The sequence below is a fragment of the Uloborus diversus genome, chromosome 9 (genome assembly GCF_026930045.1).
Source record: "Uloborus diversus isolate 005 chromosome 9, Udiv.v.3.1, whole genome shotgun sequence".
Lineage (NCBI taxonomy): Eukaryota > Metazoa > Arthropoda > Arachnida > Araneae > Uloboridae > Uloborus > Uloborus diversus.
In genome coordinates this window covers 87,465,387-87,483,297 of record NC_072739.1, presented here as the reverse complement: position 1 = coordinate 87,483,297, position 17,911 = coordinate 87,465,387, and the positions used below count along the sequence as shown (strand labels likewise).

Here is a 17,911-nt window from a genome sequence, read left to right as displayed (position 1 = left end):
TACTACTAGTTTTTCTCAATTTATTTGTCAATGTATTTGAAGCAATTAATTTTGTAAAACTACGTTGATATTTTATGCTTTGTGCTATAGAAACATTCATTAACAAGGAATCAATTTCCAATTGAATCTGATATTGAATTATGCATCATTTTTTGTGAGTAAACACATTTGAATATGGACTGTATTCCAACTGCTATAGTATAACAAGCGTGCATTTGAGAATACTCCATGTTATCATATCGATAAATTTGCTGGGACAGTATAATACAATTGATACTTGCTAAGTCATTTTTGTCAGTAATTCACATTTTTTAAAGTACAAGACTTTTTAATTCTCAAGATACATTATCACTCATATCGCATTTGAATTAAAAGGAATGGATGTGATATTTTACGTTTTGTGACTCAGACGTCCATTACATGAAAATAACACGTTTTCAGTATAAAATAGCTAATAATTGCAAAAACTGTCCATTGGATATCTTACAGCATGTGGTTGTGTTGCTGAGACTATATTCCTAATCATTTTTGCATATGTTTCATATTTAGCATTTAGTTATTTTAAGATCTGCCGAACCATCCATTCGATACTTTATGTTGTGTGATTAATACGAAGCGTTCGTAACGAAGACTCTACTCGTAATCATATACGGACTACTAAGATTATATTTCTAATCTCTTTTGCATATGTTACACATTTAGCCATTTGTTCGTTATAATATTCACAGAATCATCTATTCGGTACTTTGCGATTAATACGAAGCCTTCATAACAAAGACTCTATTCGTAATCACATACAAGCTACTAAGATTATATTCATAATCATTTTGTATATGTGAGCCATTTAGTTGTTATAATATTTGACAGAATCATCTATTCGATGTTTTGTGATTAATACAAAGTGTTCATAACGAAGACTCTATTCGCAATCACATAAAGACTACCTCTGGTATGAACCCTCTAGTTAGTCCATTGTTGCGACTGAAATGGCGTTGGAAAGAAAGCGGTCAGGACGTCGAGGTGGTTCCGTCCGACACCGAAAACGTCCGCCAGAGAACAAATGCAAGACGTGTTGCAAACGTTTCACTGCTTTCATGTTCTCTCACGTCGGTCTTTGCGGTTTAGTGGTAGGCTATAGCATCCTCGGGGCTTTTGCATTCCGGGCTCTAGAGGCACCTTTCGAAGGAAAGAAGGTGGACGAAGTGATGCACAAGAGGATGGACACAGTCAAGAGATTGTGGGCCATCACGGACCAGTTGAACGTTCTATACAAAGAGAACTGGACTAGGCAAGTAACGGAGGAGGTGAAAAGATTCCAGGCTGACTTGGTGCACGCCATTAAGGAAGGATACGACGGCAAGGAAGGGAATAACACCCAATGGACTTTCTCAGGAGCCTTCCTGTATTCTTTGACAGTGATAACAACTATAGGTGAGTCTGTTTCATGTACTTATTTGGTTTTATGCACACTAAAAAAATAATGCAGTAAAATCTGTAAAGTTGGCCACCCTTGTAAGTTGACCGCTTTTGTCAGGTACATAAATAGACTTAAGGCCCCTACATATACGAGTCGACGCATCAGCTTAAGATCAGCCATTTTGGATCGGAGCGCGTGTTTGAGGGGTTATCTTTTCTGGCAAGTTATCGCGCTTGGTGATTTTTCTCTCAATTATTAGCGGTACGTGAATTGTTTATTGAATACAATATTATTTTTCTCCAATTTGGAAAAACCCGAAACTTTGCTCTGGTAACCCTAGTTCCGCAACAATGAAAAAATCCGATCAAAACGGCTAAACTTAAGCTGATGCGCCGACCTATATATATATATATATATATATATATATATATATATATATATATATATATATATATATATATATATATATATATATATATATATATATATATATATATATATATATATATATATATATATATATATATATATATATAGCGACTCTAATTAGAACTACATCATATAAATCAACCTCTACAAGTTGACTGCAAAAGTAGTGCACCGCAAGTGGTCAACTTACATAGGTTTCAACGCAGTTCAAAAACGTTCCTGGAAAATAATAGGCAGTTAATGTGCCTAATTTCTGACGGTAACATAGCCGGCAAAACAGGAAAGTTTCCAGCTAAAAATCAGTAACTTTCCTGAAATTAACTTAGAATCTTTTTGAAGAATTCAGAAACCTTTCAACCAAAGCTAATCACGTTTTTGGAATAAATCAGGAACCTACCAAAAAACACTTAAATACTGTCTGCCTACAGGTTTTATGGAAATGGCAAACGTCCAGTTAAGACGAGATAATCTAAATTATGGGAAAAAGTGCAAATTTGATGCGTGTGATTCGTTTGTTTCAGTTTGATTATGCTTAATTTAGAGACTGTAAACACACGTCTTCAAAAGCTGGTATTCCTGCAAACTAATAGATGCATCCATTTCAGTCTCTAAACCGGATCTTTGCCTTTCCATATCATCGGTGGTCAGACAGTATGTTTAGAGTAATTAATATCAAAAATCCTGATTTTTACTTAGAAAGCTCTTAAAGCTAAATATGGTCAATGCTTATGCAGAATAATATCGAATTTTATGAGCCAATTGGTATTTACAAGGCAGTGGTGGAAGTTTGTGAACAACCTCCAAGAAGTCAGATGGTGTTTCATGTTCATTCAAATTTAATAAGGCTTTAGTTTAAAAAAAAAAAAAAGAACTTTTGCACATTCTGAAGAGAAAAAGGGAACTTTCCATTACTCATACTTTCCTTATCCTATCTGTTGCTGGATATTATCAGATCTTTCGGTCTCTGTTACTGGGGGTTGAACCTTTTTTCGAAATAGAGCAAATAAAAATAGAATTAACTAATTCAAAGTATCCAGGAGCAGCCAAACGTTAGGTGAGATCTAGTTGCACGAGAGAAAAATAGTTTAGAAAGTCTAAATACATTAAAAGGCTCAGAAAATTGAGTTAACCTGAGAGCGATGTTTTAAACATGTCTGTTACTGGTGCCGTTACTCTAATACTAGTTTAAATTCTCGATCATTGTATACCACCACTATTGATTGTCCACATACTCAGGGGTGCCCACAGGGGGGGGGGAGGATTATGGCGCACGTTGCGCCATCAAAAATGTTTTTTTTTGGGGGGGGGGGGTTATTTTTTTAAATTCATTTATTTAAATTTATTAATTGATTTATTTTTAATTATTTGTTTTAATTTATTTTATTCTGTTGATGTTTTATTTCACTTATTTATTTAGTTTGTGCGTACGTGTATGTGTATGTCATTAGAAGGCAGAACTTTTCTAATAAAAGAAAATAATAATAATTAAAAATAAATAAAAATAAATAAATAAAAAATATTTAAAAAAATAAATAAAATAAAAAAGAGACCTAAAAATAAAAAAGGAAAAGAGGGTTTAGAAAAATTTGGGGGGAGGGGGGGGGATTTGCGCCATTGAACTTGGGGGATGGGCATCCCTGTCGCATACTTTTACTAAAACTACTCAAAATGCACTTTTAGGGCTGTCCACAAATGACGTCACGCTTTGAGGGGAGAGGGGGGTTCGTGAAATTGTGACAGTTTGTGACAAGGGGGAGAAAAAGGGTAACAAGAAGTGCTACATCACGCATTTTTTATAAGACTATGCTAATGAAAAATAGCGTGGCATGTGATAAAGGGGGAGAAGAGAGGGTGTGATGAAGTGTGATACTTTGTGACAAAAGGGGGTGAGGGGTCAAAAAGATGAAAAAAAGTTATCATTTGTGGACAACCCGTTTAGCTGAAATCTATTCAAAATACTTTTGAATGTGATGTCGTGGTCACATTGTGAAAAAACTGTCTTTGTACTGCGCTTCAAATACAATGGTGTTTTATCTGCTCTATTATTATTATGTTTAAAAAAAATTACAAGCCAATCACACGAAAAAATTAGTTTCATTTGATGAAAATGAATTTAGACTACATTGGTTCGAACACATACATATAAAATTACAATGTTCGTTTATCTTTACTTCGAATTTTTGCTAATGTGTAGGGGAATGTAGGGCAAAATGAAATAGTTAAGACACCCATTTCAACACGAACAAATTAGAATTTTGTTTTGAAGCTTGCAGTATATAAATAAAGAACAATTTATTTTACAATAACATTTGGGTTGGAACGTAATTTTTTACTTTTGGTCAATTTGTACCTTGGAAAAAAAAAAAAAGAAACTTTTCACTCTTATTTTTCATGGAGCAGAGTGAAAAATTAAACATTTTTCTAATGGAATATTTTCAGTTTGATTATTAAAAATATTTTTAATCAAATTAATGAGTAAATAATGGAATGAATGAATAAAATTAATTGATAATGACTCAGTGAAGGACAAATAAATAAATTAATGAATTGGTACACGGGAAAAATAAATGAACTGATAAATTAATTAATTGGTACACGGAAAAAAAGAACTATAAATTAACTAATGAATAAGAAAATTGGTGAATGAACTAAAAACTGAATGAACAGAAAATGAAAAATAACTGACTTAGTAAATGAAAAGCGTAAATGATTTAATTTATAAGTGAATACATAATTGATTTAATGAATGATCGAATAAGTAAACGAAATGAAATACTTCATTTTGCCCCATCCACTTTGCCCCACATGCACTTAACTAACTGTACAAAACATTTAGAGTAAAAAAAAAGCTTAATATTAAATACATAAATTCTGAACCGAATATTAGTGGATCTCAATCAATGTTTAAAATCTTAAAAACAAGAACTTTATTATTTGATAATAACAAAAAGAATTTTTGTCGAGCATCAATTTTTGCAAATAGTTTGTATTATCATATTATTTTGATTTTAAAAGGTAACATTTTCTTGACTGGAATAGACTACATGTGTTACTACATAGTTAAAATACTACTTTGTAGGTAGTACTATAAACAGAGTAAATATTTCACCATTTCACTTTGCCCCACATTTTCCTACATCACATTAATTGGCACATAAAATCATTTATTGTAAATTTGGCCGCAAGTTCTCTAAAGTTATCTAGTTCAAAGAAAATTAAGAATGGTAATGGAAAACAAATCGAATAATGCAATTTTTATAGGGGTAACCAAGTACCCACCTTAGGGGGGGGGGGACGCAGATTGCGCCATTGAAATATTTAGGGGGAGGGGTGTTTTGAGGGGTATTTTCCTCTTTCTTTGAGGAGCTCTTGCTCTTGGCGGAGGGAGTTCGCGATATTTGGGGGAGTGTGCTCTTGCTCATGGGGGGGGGGGGGGGCATCCCTAATTTTTAGGTCAGACAACTTTGGTTGAGAAGAGGTTAAACACGGCATTAGTATCAAAAGTTCTTTTACTTTTGCTTTGAATAGCCTACTGTCACTAAAAATGAATGGAATCTTTATTAATAATAAAGCTGAAAGTCTGTCTGGATCTGTCTGTCTGAATCTCTGTGACTCGCATAGCGCCTAGACCGTTCGGCCGATTTTCATGAAATATGGCACAAAGTTAGTTTGTCGCATGGGGGTGTGCACCCACCTCGAAGCGATTTTTCGAAAATTCGATTTTGTTCTTTTTCTATTCCAATTTTAAGAACATTTTCCCGAGCAAAAATTATCATAAGATGGACGAATAAATTACCAAGTTATCATAACGTGGAACCGTAACATGGGCAAGCCAATTGACGAGAAATTCACCATACATTATTTGTAAATATACACGCGAACCAATAGACCTTTTAGTTTTCTACTACGGGTAAAGTTGTGCGGGTACCACTAGTATATCATAAAGTAAATTTAACTAATCATGTAGATTTCACGAGAAATGAATTGGTAAAACCCTTATCGAAATAAAAGTCTGGTTACGGCCCTGGAACTAAGGATATCACTCTTTGTAAGTAACTGAAAAATGACAAAAATATGAAGCATGGAAGTATATGTACTACAATCAGCGAAGCCAACCAGCGCAACCAAATTAATATCGGTTAAAATTTTATTTCTGCTAAATTGAAAAGTTTGATCGAGCGTTTCCTTCGATCTCAGCAACTGCAAAGTTAATTGGAAAATATCAATAACTGTAATTAGCAAACAAAAGTTCAGATGCTTCCTACTTCAAGATAACAACGGACTGCAATCAATCGACTTGAAGCTGCCTATTTGAAGCGAACAGATGCAATGTCCATTCTAAATATGGAGAGCCGCTGATTAACTGCCAACTAAAATTGAAGTCATACTCTTTGATGAAGCGTTCTCCTATGACGTATGAGCAGTTGAAGGATGCAGATGATTGGAGGAATCTATTTATAGATGGTAAACTTTCCGTTCACTCATGAACTTGATGTCAAATTTCCTTAGTTCTGAGCCGCCGCTCTATAAACATGGGGTTCCTGACGTAGAATTTGAAGAGGAAGATTGTTTGTTTTGGATTTCAACTGGAAGACGAAGCCTAAACTTAACTAACGACCCCATTTCAAAGTACAAACTAAAGCTGTAAATTTTTTAAGTGGGTGAAATGTTAACGCTTTAAAACACTTTTAACATAACAATCATGGTAAAGACTAGATGTTTCTGTAAACAACCTTTTGTGTGTGTGTGTGTGTGACGAAACAATGTACTTTAACTACAGTGGAAGCTCGATTTTACATTGTCCGTTTGATGCGTTTTGCCGCTTCCGAAATCATTTTCTGTTCATCTATGAAAATGTCTATGCCACTAAAGGTTAAAATATATCGTATTTAACGTTCCATTTTTGTCAGAAAATGTTCATAATACGTTTTTATAAAAACAGATCGAAATCATATTTGAGGAGTAGTTTATCATAAGGTAACGTATCCAATTTTTAGAAAAACGCATTTTATAACATTTTCTAAATCTTTCAGATGACCTTAATCGAATCACTTACTCTCAAGAAGACCAAACGGGTTAAATCCTAGTTCATTCAAGGGTAAAATTTGACTTTTTGATCGAAAGGTAACAAATCCGTCCTCTACACTTTTTACTTTGAACAATTTGGACAGATCCTGAATGAAACTCTAGTACAAAAAATTTTAATTCAAAAGAACACATGTGAAAAATCTTCAAATTTTAACCTACTACTTTTAGGCTCATGTTCTTCGATAAGAGAATATGAGGTGAAATATTAGGATTTTGGTAAAATTGGAATTCTTAACATTCAGGTTTTCGTTCAAAAGGGCACATATCCAATATTCAGATGGCGATATCTCCTATTTTTTTATTCAAATAATTTTTACTTTGTGACATAATTTGCTGTGCTTTTGTGCTCCATTCTGTACCCAGAAAAAATGATAAAAATATTTTCTTTTACCCTAATTTGGTATTTTCACCTCGTGAACATTTTTTGAAAATGGATATGTTCCTTTTTGATTAATTAGTCCTCATTTCACCTACAATATTCACATAAGCGTCTTTTTAACCGACTTCAAAAAGGAGGCGGTTATCCATTCATACCGTATGTATGTTTTTTTTTTGTTTGTCCACTCATAGCGTCTCACCTAGTGAACCGATTTTGATTCTTTTTTTAATGGATAGGGGATGGCTGAACTTAGGTCCCATTACTTTGTTTGACCATATTTGTTCTTTAGAAAAAAAAGTTATGGGCAAAACAGTAAATTTCCCTATTAAATGATTAAAATGATATTGTAGCGAAGTTCGCACTTTTTATCCGTGGATAACGGTGGCTCAGTGGTAGAATTCTCGCCTCCCACACGGGCGACCCGGGTTCAAATCCCGACTAGCACAAAGTGAATTTTACTTAAATTTCGTTTCTACTGTTTCCCGTATTTTCTCGAATGTTCTATTAATTTCTGTATCTTTCCAAGTTTGGAAAGTTCCAGCACTTTCTCAAGTTGTATACAGTGGCTCCCAAAAGTGTTCGTACACCTACGACTTTCAATGAAATAGACCATTATCCATTGGTTAGAATTAATATTTCGGAATAGGTATTTTATTATAAGATTTATGATATATTTTTTAACAAAACTACATGAAAATTTTTAATAAACCATTAAAGCTTAATTTTTAAAAAATCAAAAACCAAAAAGTGCCGGAAATTTCATCTCACAAAAGTCTTCGTACACTTTGAAAAAATGTCAAAAAATTAGTAAATAATCTAACTTTTTACAAAGTTATTATTTAGTAGAATATCATGCAATGTCAACAATAGCTTTTAAACGTCTGAGAATAGATTTCATTGTTTTTTCTTTCTTTTTTTGTGCAATTTCTGAGTAAGTGTTCAGCCGCACTTCGAGTCTTACTGTTTCTATTTTACTTTTCGTTTCAATGGTGTATTTTCGTAATCTAGCTACCAGATATATCCAAATATGTTCCATTAAGTTTAAATCTGGCGACTGAGGCGATATTTCTAAGCTTAAGGACAATTTTTGAGGCACCAAACGCAAACGTGTGCTTCTTATCGTTATCTTGATAAAAAACAAAGTTGTTTTCGATTACCAAATTTTGGGCTGATAGTTTAAAATTGTTTTTCTAAATATTTAAATAAACAGCATGATTCATTATTTCATCAAAAAATTCCAAATTTCCAAGATCTGGTGCTATAATGCACCCTCACAAGAACACCTTCACCGTTCTGATTAACTGATCCAACTAAGTTCTTAAGATTAAATTCCTCATTTTTTCTTCTATTTACAATTATACAACAATTTAACCCAAAATGTTGAATTTGTTTTCATCTATAAGTAAAACGTTGTTCCAAAACGTTTTGAGCTTATTTATTATTGATATTACGACGGAAAGCGTAAGCTTACTGTTTTTCGCACTAACAAGAAAATTTCTGCGGGAAGAAGTCCCCTTTAATCCAGCTAATCAGAGAACTTGGCGAACAATTTTAGTTGAAAATTAAACGTAAAATGTTTCATTCAATTCTGCAGAAACTTTTTCAGCACTCAAATGTGTATTTTTCATAATTTTTTTTAACTGTAAACCTCCGATCACGCTTTGTTAACTTTGCCAGTTGACCTTTTCTTACTTTGTTTTCGGTCCGATTATTTTTTTAAAGCATTTTATCAAGTACTTTACTATAAAATGGAATAAATTAACTAATTTAGAGACATTTCAAACCAATTTACCGCTAACATGAGGAAAAAAATCAAATTTCGAATGGTGTTTGTGGTTTTTTGCGAATACCAGCCATTTTAAAGTAATAAGCACAATATTATGGAAGAAATGAACAAGAAATTAAAGCCAAATGACTTTAAAGGGACAATACAATGCAAAAATGATAAAAAAAAGACATATGATAAATTTTAATCATGAATTTATTCGAAAATATTTGGGCGTACGAAGACTTTTGTGGCGTATTATCTCTCTGTCTCTTCGTTTTTTGACCCATTTCAAAAAGAAGATCCGTCAATATTTTGAAAACATTACAGGGTTTTATTTAGAATGTCATAGGAATAATGTGAAAAAATATTGGACTTTATATTTGAATTCAGTTTTGAGTTATTTCGATTTTACTGAAAAATTTCAAAGTGTACGAACACTTTTGGGAGCCACTGTATAAGGAGATGTAATGTTCATTCGTGGTTCTGAATAAAGATCTCGAGTTGAGACTAACGAGTATTCGCTTCATTTAGCTTTCACATTGTCTTCGCCATCTTCATCTACGCGACAATATGAAACTCATTATTATAAAAGTTTGGTGCCATATAACAGTAGGTAACATTAATAGTAATTGTAATGATAATTTTGAATAAAGGCTTTTCTAAAGCAATACAGTGATATAGAGCCGAACTTCTTACTAGGTAACTTCTTACTTTTACTGAAATATCTGCATTTACACTAAAAAGAATGAAATAAAAAAATTTTGAAAAAAAAAAAAAAATAGAACCGACTTCAAAATTGCTCTAAAAAGTGAAAAATAATTTTATTCTTTAAACACCATCGATAATACTTTTAAACATAATTTTTGAAGTCGGCGCAAAACAAAAAGTAAAATCCATTGTAACCATGCTTCGTTCATATTTTTATCAAAAAATCATCCAAAGTTAGGAACGAAACATTTATATCGTTACTCAAATATGCTGTCATCAATGCGTAATGCACGTGGTAGTGAAGAAACTGGACCTGGTTAAATTTATACTTGTAGTTGAGTTATGGCTGTGAATGATTTTATCTATCGTTTTTGCGCCAACTTCAAAAATTATGTTTAAAAGTATTATCGATGGTGTTTAAAGAATAAAATTATTTTTCACTTTTTAGAGCAATTTTGAAGTCGGTTCTATTTTTTTTTTCAAAATTTTTTTATTCGGATCTTTTTCCAGATAAAATTATTTCTTAGCTGGTTGAAGCCTATCTGGCAATCTTTCTGTTCTACCTTCCTATATTTATTTTCAAAGCATAAAACACTCCGAAACAATTTTTATTTGCAAATGCAAATTAAGAAGCAAATTTCGAAATAATTGCTCGTACATACCGTGTTATAAATGAAATTGCATGTAAAAACAAAAAACAATTGAAGATTACAGATTTCTTCCGATAGTCCACGGGGAAAATGCTAAATTTAAAGCAATATGCTTTGATATTGCCGCAGTCCCCGATTTTACGTTTTCCCGCTTAGCACCATTTTTATCAGTAGTCCGACGGAGTACGTAAAATCGGGGTTCCACTGTATGTAGATTGTGCGTTTAGAATGTAATATAGCTATTGATAAGCTTACCATTTGTCCAGGACAGTCCTGGGGTTTTAGTGCTGACCTGCGTAGCGTCCGTTTGAGAGTTTTATGAATGGCAAGGATTTTGTTTTAGAACTTAGGACCCATTTGTTGAACTGAAATGCCTTGCCTAATTTAGAAGACTATTGCGCAAATATTGATGACCTATTCAATAAACTTACATTGTTTTACCAGATAAGTCTGAAGCAAAAGCTAGGTTGTGGTTCTAGTTCCGTAAAGGTAACGCAGAATCGGATACAATTGAAGAGAAGTAGCAAGTAATTTTGAAAGTGTTGCAAAAATTGTTATTTTGCACATTAATAACTGTAATAAAATTGAGTCTGCAAGTCTCTGGGAAGATTTGCTCCAGTTCAGAACGTATTTTAATAATGGGGAGTATTTGGATTACGGAGGTAGGCTTTTGACTCCTACTTTTTCTCGTATGGTTAATGCTAAAATTATTTCAGAACTTTAATTTACAACTGAGTCACTATACTTAACGTTTTGAATTAAGTAAGTTTCCGAAAATTTTTCGTCTTCTTTATAGTTTCAACTTATTTTCTCAACGTAAGGAAAAACATCCTGATCTTAAAAAAAAAAAAAACAGAAGTTCAGTAGTAACGAGTTTATACAAATGTGTCGAGTTGAACCCAAAAAATATGGTAACCGTAGCTATCGATAGATTCTACAAATACATTGTTACTATCTATAAAGATAAAAGTCCTGGTTGAAATAAGAGTGGCATAAGTCATCCTAACATAGTTTCCAACATAGTTAATTGGCCTGATTGGTCGGACTTGTAACCGAAGGGTCCCAAGCCGGTCGAAGGTCCTCGGTGTTCGTTAATGGTGACTGGGAAACGTTAAATGTGTCGTGGCCACAAAGTCTTCAAAAGAATTAGTGGCAATGAATTAAGATCTCCAATTTCCTTCCCGCTATGAGAATAGCAGAATTTTGTTGTAGCGATTCCATGAGCGATTATACACTCACTGCCAAAAGTTAAGCACGGTGTGGAAAATGTTATTCTCCGGACGCTAATCCGAATTGGAGAAGCTGCAGAAGTAGATAGAAGTATGCAAATAAGTTAGGTAACAGCCAATCACGGTTTTGTGTTGAGAAGTATGCAAAAAAGGCAGTCGTATAAGAAGGCAGCATTGTGAAGGGTTACATTAGTTGCTTTTAAATGCCGATAAAAGGCGTTTAGAACTTTCGTACGATTTGATTTTAAGACAGACTACCAGAAGAGGAATGGAAGATTCTGAGCGATGGCGTGGTGCCGGACGTATTGAAGCAGGGCAATCAATCGCAGATGTTGCTCTTTTCCTTGGTGTTTATCACTTCGTCAGTTCAAGATCATAGTAACAATTTCTAACAAGCCAAACAGTTGTCCGAAGACCTGTGACCGGTCGCCAAAGGGTTACGAACCCGCTGATGATCGATATATTGCTGTTGTAGCCAAGCGGAACCGAGAGCGACTTCCACGCGTGTGACATCCATGGTTGCAGCAGCCATTGGTAAGACGCTGTCTGCCACTACTGTGTGTCGATGGCTACACATGAATAGGTTGTATGCCTGGGCACCACGAGTTTGTGTTCCTTTCGGTGTCCAATCCAGAGGGGCACGATCAAAATGGTGCCGCCAACATGTTAGTTGGACTGTCTGATTGCGGCAATGTTATGTTCACAGATGAATCAAGATTTGCTCTGTAACCCGATACAAGTGTGTAAGCGTCAGGAGAGAACATAGCATACATAATCGACCCCAGAAATTCACCTAACATCTCGCATTCCGAGATCGAAGTATCCAGGGATTTAGTTGGAGTTCCGCTGACCTTCACATCGAGAGACGGGCTTCTTTAACGACTATACGATATCGGGATTAAGTCCTAGACCCCACCGTGAGATTGTACGCTGTAGCAGTGGATTCTGCTTTCGTTTTAATGGACGGTAATGCGCGTCCCATGGAGCTGTCATCTTCGGACGATTACCTGGAGAGTGAGGGTATTGCGCATACGGAGTGGCTGCCTGAACTTCATCCCACTGAAAATCTTTGGGATGCCCTTGGCCATGCTCTGTGTATAAGCTTCCCGAGTACATACGATCCTAGAATTCATAAGATAGATATCGAAGAAAGTTTCGTGATGGACACAACATACTAGTTTTAAAGTGTACATGTTTTAACTGACCTTTGCGTTGAAAAGGGTTAAAATGTGGCTCTTATAAGATGAATTTCGGGAGGCTAACCGATTCCATTGGCTTACTTGGGGAAGAGGAACCAATTGCCATATATGTTATTTTTGAAAAGTGTTTTTTTTTTTGTGAAAAGCCACAATTCCCTCAATACTTTATCAAACTTCATAAGTAAGACACTATTTGGAAGATATTTCCCACCGCTTTTGGCGAAAAATAAAGAGAAATTCACAGTTTAGTTGTTTTTCTGGGAAAAAAATCATTTATTCTGCTTTTTATTACGCATTGCTTCAATTCATAGCGTCCCAAAATGGTTAGAGCGTTGTAGTAAAAACGTGTCGATCGTGAGTTCGAATCCCCATGGGCTGGAAAAGATTGTTTTAATGAATTTTTCAGCAGAGCTCTGACCCAAATTTCTCTAATTATATAATTTCAACGCATTGCAAACTTCTGAGCTACAGTTCTGCTATCTTTATAAGCACCCTGTATAATATTATAAGCTTTGAGTTCATATTTTCGTACCGTTTATTACATTTGAAGAAGCAATTGGGGGGGGGGGGGGAGCTAAGTGCCAAAATTTATAATATGGAGATATCTAGTACAAATGGTAGGAGAAACTGTCATTGTTTCGGGGCAAGAGATGGTACTAGTAGCCTTGAGTTGGAAGGTGCTGCTATAAAGCATGATTTAGAAAAACTTTTCAAGGACAGCTTGCCTAAGGTTTGAATGCTGCACGTTTCGTACTCAAAACTTTAAAAGCCCACTTACGTAACTTTTTTTCTCAATGCCTCAATTTTACTATGAACTTTGTTTCTCAATGCCTCAGTTTCACTATGAAAGAATTGAGTTAATTTGTGACAAGTATTTCCGAAAATGATTTTTTTTTTTGCTAATGTGTGATGCTTTAAACGGGATAAAACTGTTATTGACAGATGCATTTAATGATGCTGTATTTGCTAAAGAATATGGTATGTTATCGCAAAAGCAGAATTACATAAAAAGAGCAATGTTTCATTTGGCTTTCATTATTTTCAAGGCATCAAATTTCAGTCACTCCTTTCAGCAATGCTAAGAATGAAGCTTTTTTAATGAAGAATGATTAAACTAGAGTTTTGTTACGTGAGTATTGAGCTCCGACTTCATCAGTGTGCCCAACTGGAGAAGAGAGTGCACTAAAAAAAGTTATCTCCCGAGAGACCAACCTAATCAAAACAAGAAAAAGAAAAAAAAAAACTGTTAGTCATCAAGTCTTGAAAACATCACAGGTAAATGTCCACATGACATTAAGTTAAAACACTCTTACGGTGCAAAAGCAAATAAAAAGCAAAGATGTTAGAAGGAAATTGGGCATCGTCCAGGTAGAAATTCCACCGCGCTGTTTCCTCTCCGCCTTTCTTTGTTCTTTTTATCCAAGGATTTCTTTGACGGCATTGGCAACACGTAATAGAATGTTGGCTCGTTGTGATTGCGAGTAGATTACGTTTATAGTCCTAGAGTGAAATCTCTGGCGGAGAAATTACCAGAATCTTTGAAAACGACATTGTTTGATGGGAACAACGGCGGAGAGCTTTGTTGATGAAGTTCAGAATGGATTTCTGATTCATTCGGCGGTAATGTGTTCTGGGAACATTTACTTACCTGTGCACTTCGCAGTAAAGAGCTGACTTTGGAATTTTTGTCGATCGATTTACCAACAGCTAATGGTATGATTTTTTTTAAAAATTTTGTAACCAATCTTTTATGTGTTGATGTTTTTTTTTTACAGGCTAGACGAAGTAATTAGGTTTTCCGAAAGACTGTAGTTTATTTATTTATTTATTTTTTATACACACTTCTCACTTTTTCTAAGAAATTTACATTTTAATAGAACAAATTATTTATATCTCTAATTCACATTTATTGAACATCACCTTGTTTTTTCGTTTGTTTAAGTGAACATGTTAGTTACTGATATTCATCTGATGTTTGAAGTTTCAACTGAAGTTAGGGGTGCAAACCTGGGGGTGGGGGGTTCGAAGGCCGGTCTACACTTTTTTTTTTGGGGGGGGGCGGGTCTTTGTGATATTTAGAAGGGTGTGCCCTTACCCTAGGGGAGGTGGGCACCCTTGATGAAGTTGCACTTATCTTGCTATTATGTGGTACAAATCTATAACGTGGAGGATTTTGCCGTTTGGGCCTAAAGTTACGAAACATTTACTTCCAGAAAAGTGAAAAAATCAAGTTGATTTGTGCTCTGTTTTCAACAACGTACATCAACGAGGAGAAATTGAATCGCCACTGCGATTCGAACACTTTCTTCGCGCGTTTAGCTGATGTGACATCGCATTTGCGCGTTTTTTCCAAGGAAAAACAAAAGTGTGCAGTGTTTTTTTTTTCAAACAGACTGGCAATGGATTGATCTAGCTACATGGTTTCTCCTTTCAGAGGAGAGACACGAAGTCGCAGGTGAGAAGTGGGAAAGAAGACCTGCATCCACCTTTACCTTTCGATGGTCTTCGGTTCTACCTGTTCACCAAAGCAGTACTCATTGTGAAGGTGAAACTGGCACGATTGCCTCTAACCAAAAGAGTAGTTTCCTTCCATTTGTGTCGCAGATATCATTAAGTACACAAGTGGTTATCGAAGAAGTAGATAGATGCCTGAGAGTGGAGTTGGTCGTGGGTAAACATAGATTTGCAAAGTGTTGTGATTGGTTTTTTACCATTACTCCAATCACAACATAATGCGAACCAGCCACAAGAGCACTTTTCAAATTTCGCTTGTATAAGTGCAAGAAGGAATGTATGAGAGCAATCTTTCCACAAATCTGGGCTAAAAATGCTCAGTATTTTGCAATCCATGCTCTGCAAAGACTTGCCACAGTATCTTCGTAACTCTAATTTATAGGGATAAAAAAAAAAAAAAAAAAAAAAAAAAAAAAAAAAATCGACGATCCTCCAGTTTGTTTCAGGCCAGCCAATTCAGATAAACAAAACACAACTTTTGTTTACTTCAGTCCCGGAGTACGACCGTACCCATCAAGGACTCCCGAGATAACCAAAACCCTTAATTGAGTTGAAAGATTTTTCTGCTTTTGATTAAAAAAAATTTCGAAAATGAAGTTTTCCCGTTTTAAAACATTATGTTTTTTTTCTTTTGTACGTATCTTCGTTAGATACACAAGAAGTGTTAGGTTACGAACATCGAAATGTTTTGTTCAAAAAATTTTTTACTCAAAATAATACTCATTAAACTAAACTTTTCAAGTCAGAAAACCAACTGTGAATTAAACAGGGTGAGGGTTATGGGCACAAATAGAAAGCTTCCATTGCCTGCAAATGGTAATCAAATGTCGGCATCACATAAATTGCATTATAACCTGCCTTCTTTCTCAACTTATATAATTTATGTAAACACTCTCTCAAGTATATAATTCATGTAAACACTCTTTCAAGTCCTTTTACATCCTTTCATTCAATGTCCTCATACTTTCATTAGAAGTATTTTGTGACATTTCTTCAAAAATCAAATTGAAGGGCTCGGCCCAAGAATGTGATATGCCACATGATGTGAATTTTTAGTAGGTCAATTTCCAACTTATAAAAAATATTTATAGAATTTTTCAAAGGTATTATACATTCTATATTCTGCAATACTAAAACTAGATACGTTTTTCTCCAAATGACATAATAAATTGTCATGTTTATTTCAGTTTTAGTTATGAGAGACAAATTTTAATAAAAAAGTCACCCATTATGGCTTGTCACATTTCTGCCCCGAGCCCTTCAATTTTCCAATTATTTGTTTTTCAACGATTGCAGAAGAACTCCTTCGTCTATAGACTTCGTTTTGGGCTTAAAAAAAGCCAATTAAATTTACTATAAGGACATTATCATGTATTTACCTGTAAAGTTGCAAGTTATATTGATATTTGACCCGGAAAGAGATAAAAACATAAATGTTTGAAAAATAGCCAGTTCTTGAAGTGAGATATCTCGATAACTATTTGTTTTACAGAGCGTCAATTCAGCTAAAATTGTTGCAAATTTAATGCACTTTAAAGTGGGTAATAACAGTTGGTGAAAATCCCTAGTTTATAAGTTGTAAGGTAAGAAGTGGAAAAAGTGGGAATATTTAGTGGTTTTCTACGTATTCGCAACTCCAATAAACTATAAGGGGCACTGCAGCCACTGTCTAATGGCGGATGAAAAAGGTAAAACAAACAAATGCCGTAACTTATAACTTGCTTTGACGCTTAGTGAATGACAGTAATTTTTCATCGTGTTTCTGGGAAGCTTTCTTTTCTGTTCTTCTGAAATTTCATCACATCACAAATTGTCTGAAGCGTGTAATTTCCCCCCCCCCCCAAAAAAAAAACACGTGGAATAAAATGTTTTACCTTTTTCTTTAGTATTGTTAATCACCGCAAGGTAGCGTATTCGAGCTTTGGAGTTGCGAATTACGCAGCGAGGACAGCTTTTTCGGAACTGCAAACTTAAATTCACACTACCTTAATTCAGATAGCATATTAAAATTCGAACTACATCGAGCTTTGCAATTTTAATGACTATTTTGCCTAGACTAAAGGCTGTTTCGCCCTTTTTTGCATGAAGTATTAAATATTCTAAAGTTTGATTATACCGTATTATTGGTTATTTTGGTAAAGTTCTAACAAAGCATTCTTGATTTCTGTTTTGGAAGCATTTATACCTTTGTAAACAGAAGTGACTTTTAGTTCGACCGTTCGTTTAACTTTCATTTCTTAAGCAAATATGCGCAAACATTTTTTGAAACATCTACATTTTTCTCCCGTGTTTCATCCTGGATACATTTACCTTAAAATTTTCCATCATGCTTTTCATCCATTTCTAAATTTTCTTAAGTTCTTTTTGCACGGCTATTAGACATTAGAAATTGTTGAGTAAGTTGCCAAAATTTGTATAAAGTTCTGAGTTTTGGTTGCAAACTAACATATTTATTTACTGGATCATTGTCAGGACTTTGGGTATTTTAATGTTTTTGTGCTTAATCCTCATCAGAGAAATTCTTATTGTG

The 17,911-nt window shown here is 34.4% G+C and overlaps 1 protein-coding gene across 1 annotated transcript in view; it reads left to right on the top strand.

The window, feature by feature from the left end:
- The first annotated feature begins 986 nt into the window (after positions 1 to 986).
- Positions 987 to 17,911, top strand: part of LOC129229601 (potassium channel subfamily K member 18-like) — a 69,292-nt gene continuing 52,367 nt past the window's right edge. Inside the window, exon 1 of the mRNA XM_054863937.1 lies at positions 987 to 1,431. Coding sequence (XP_054719912.1) covers positions 987 to 1,431 — 445 coding nt within the window. The remainder of the gene's footprint in view (positions 1,432 to 17,911) is intronic.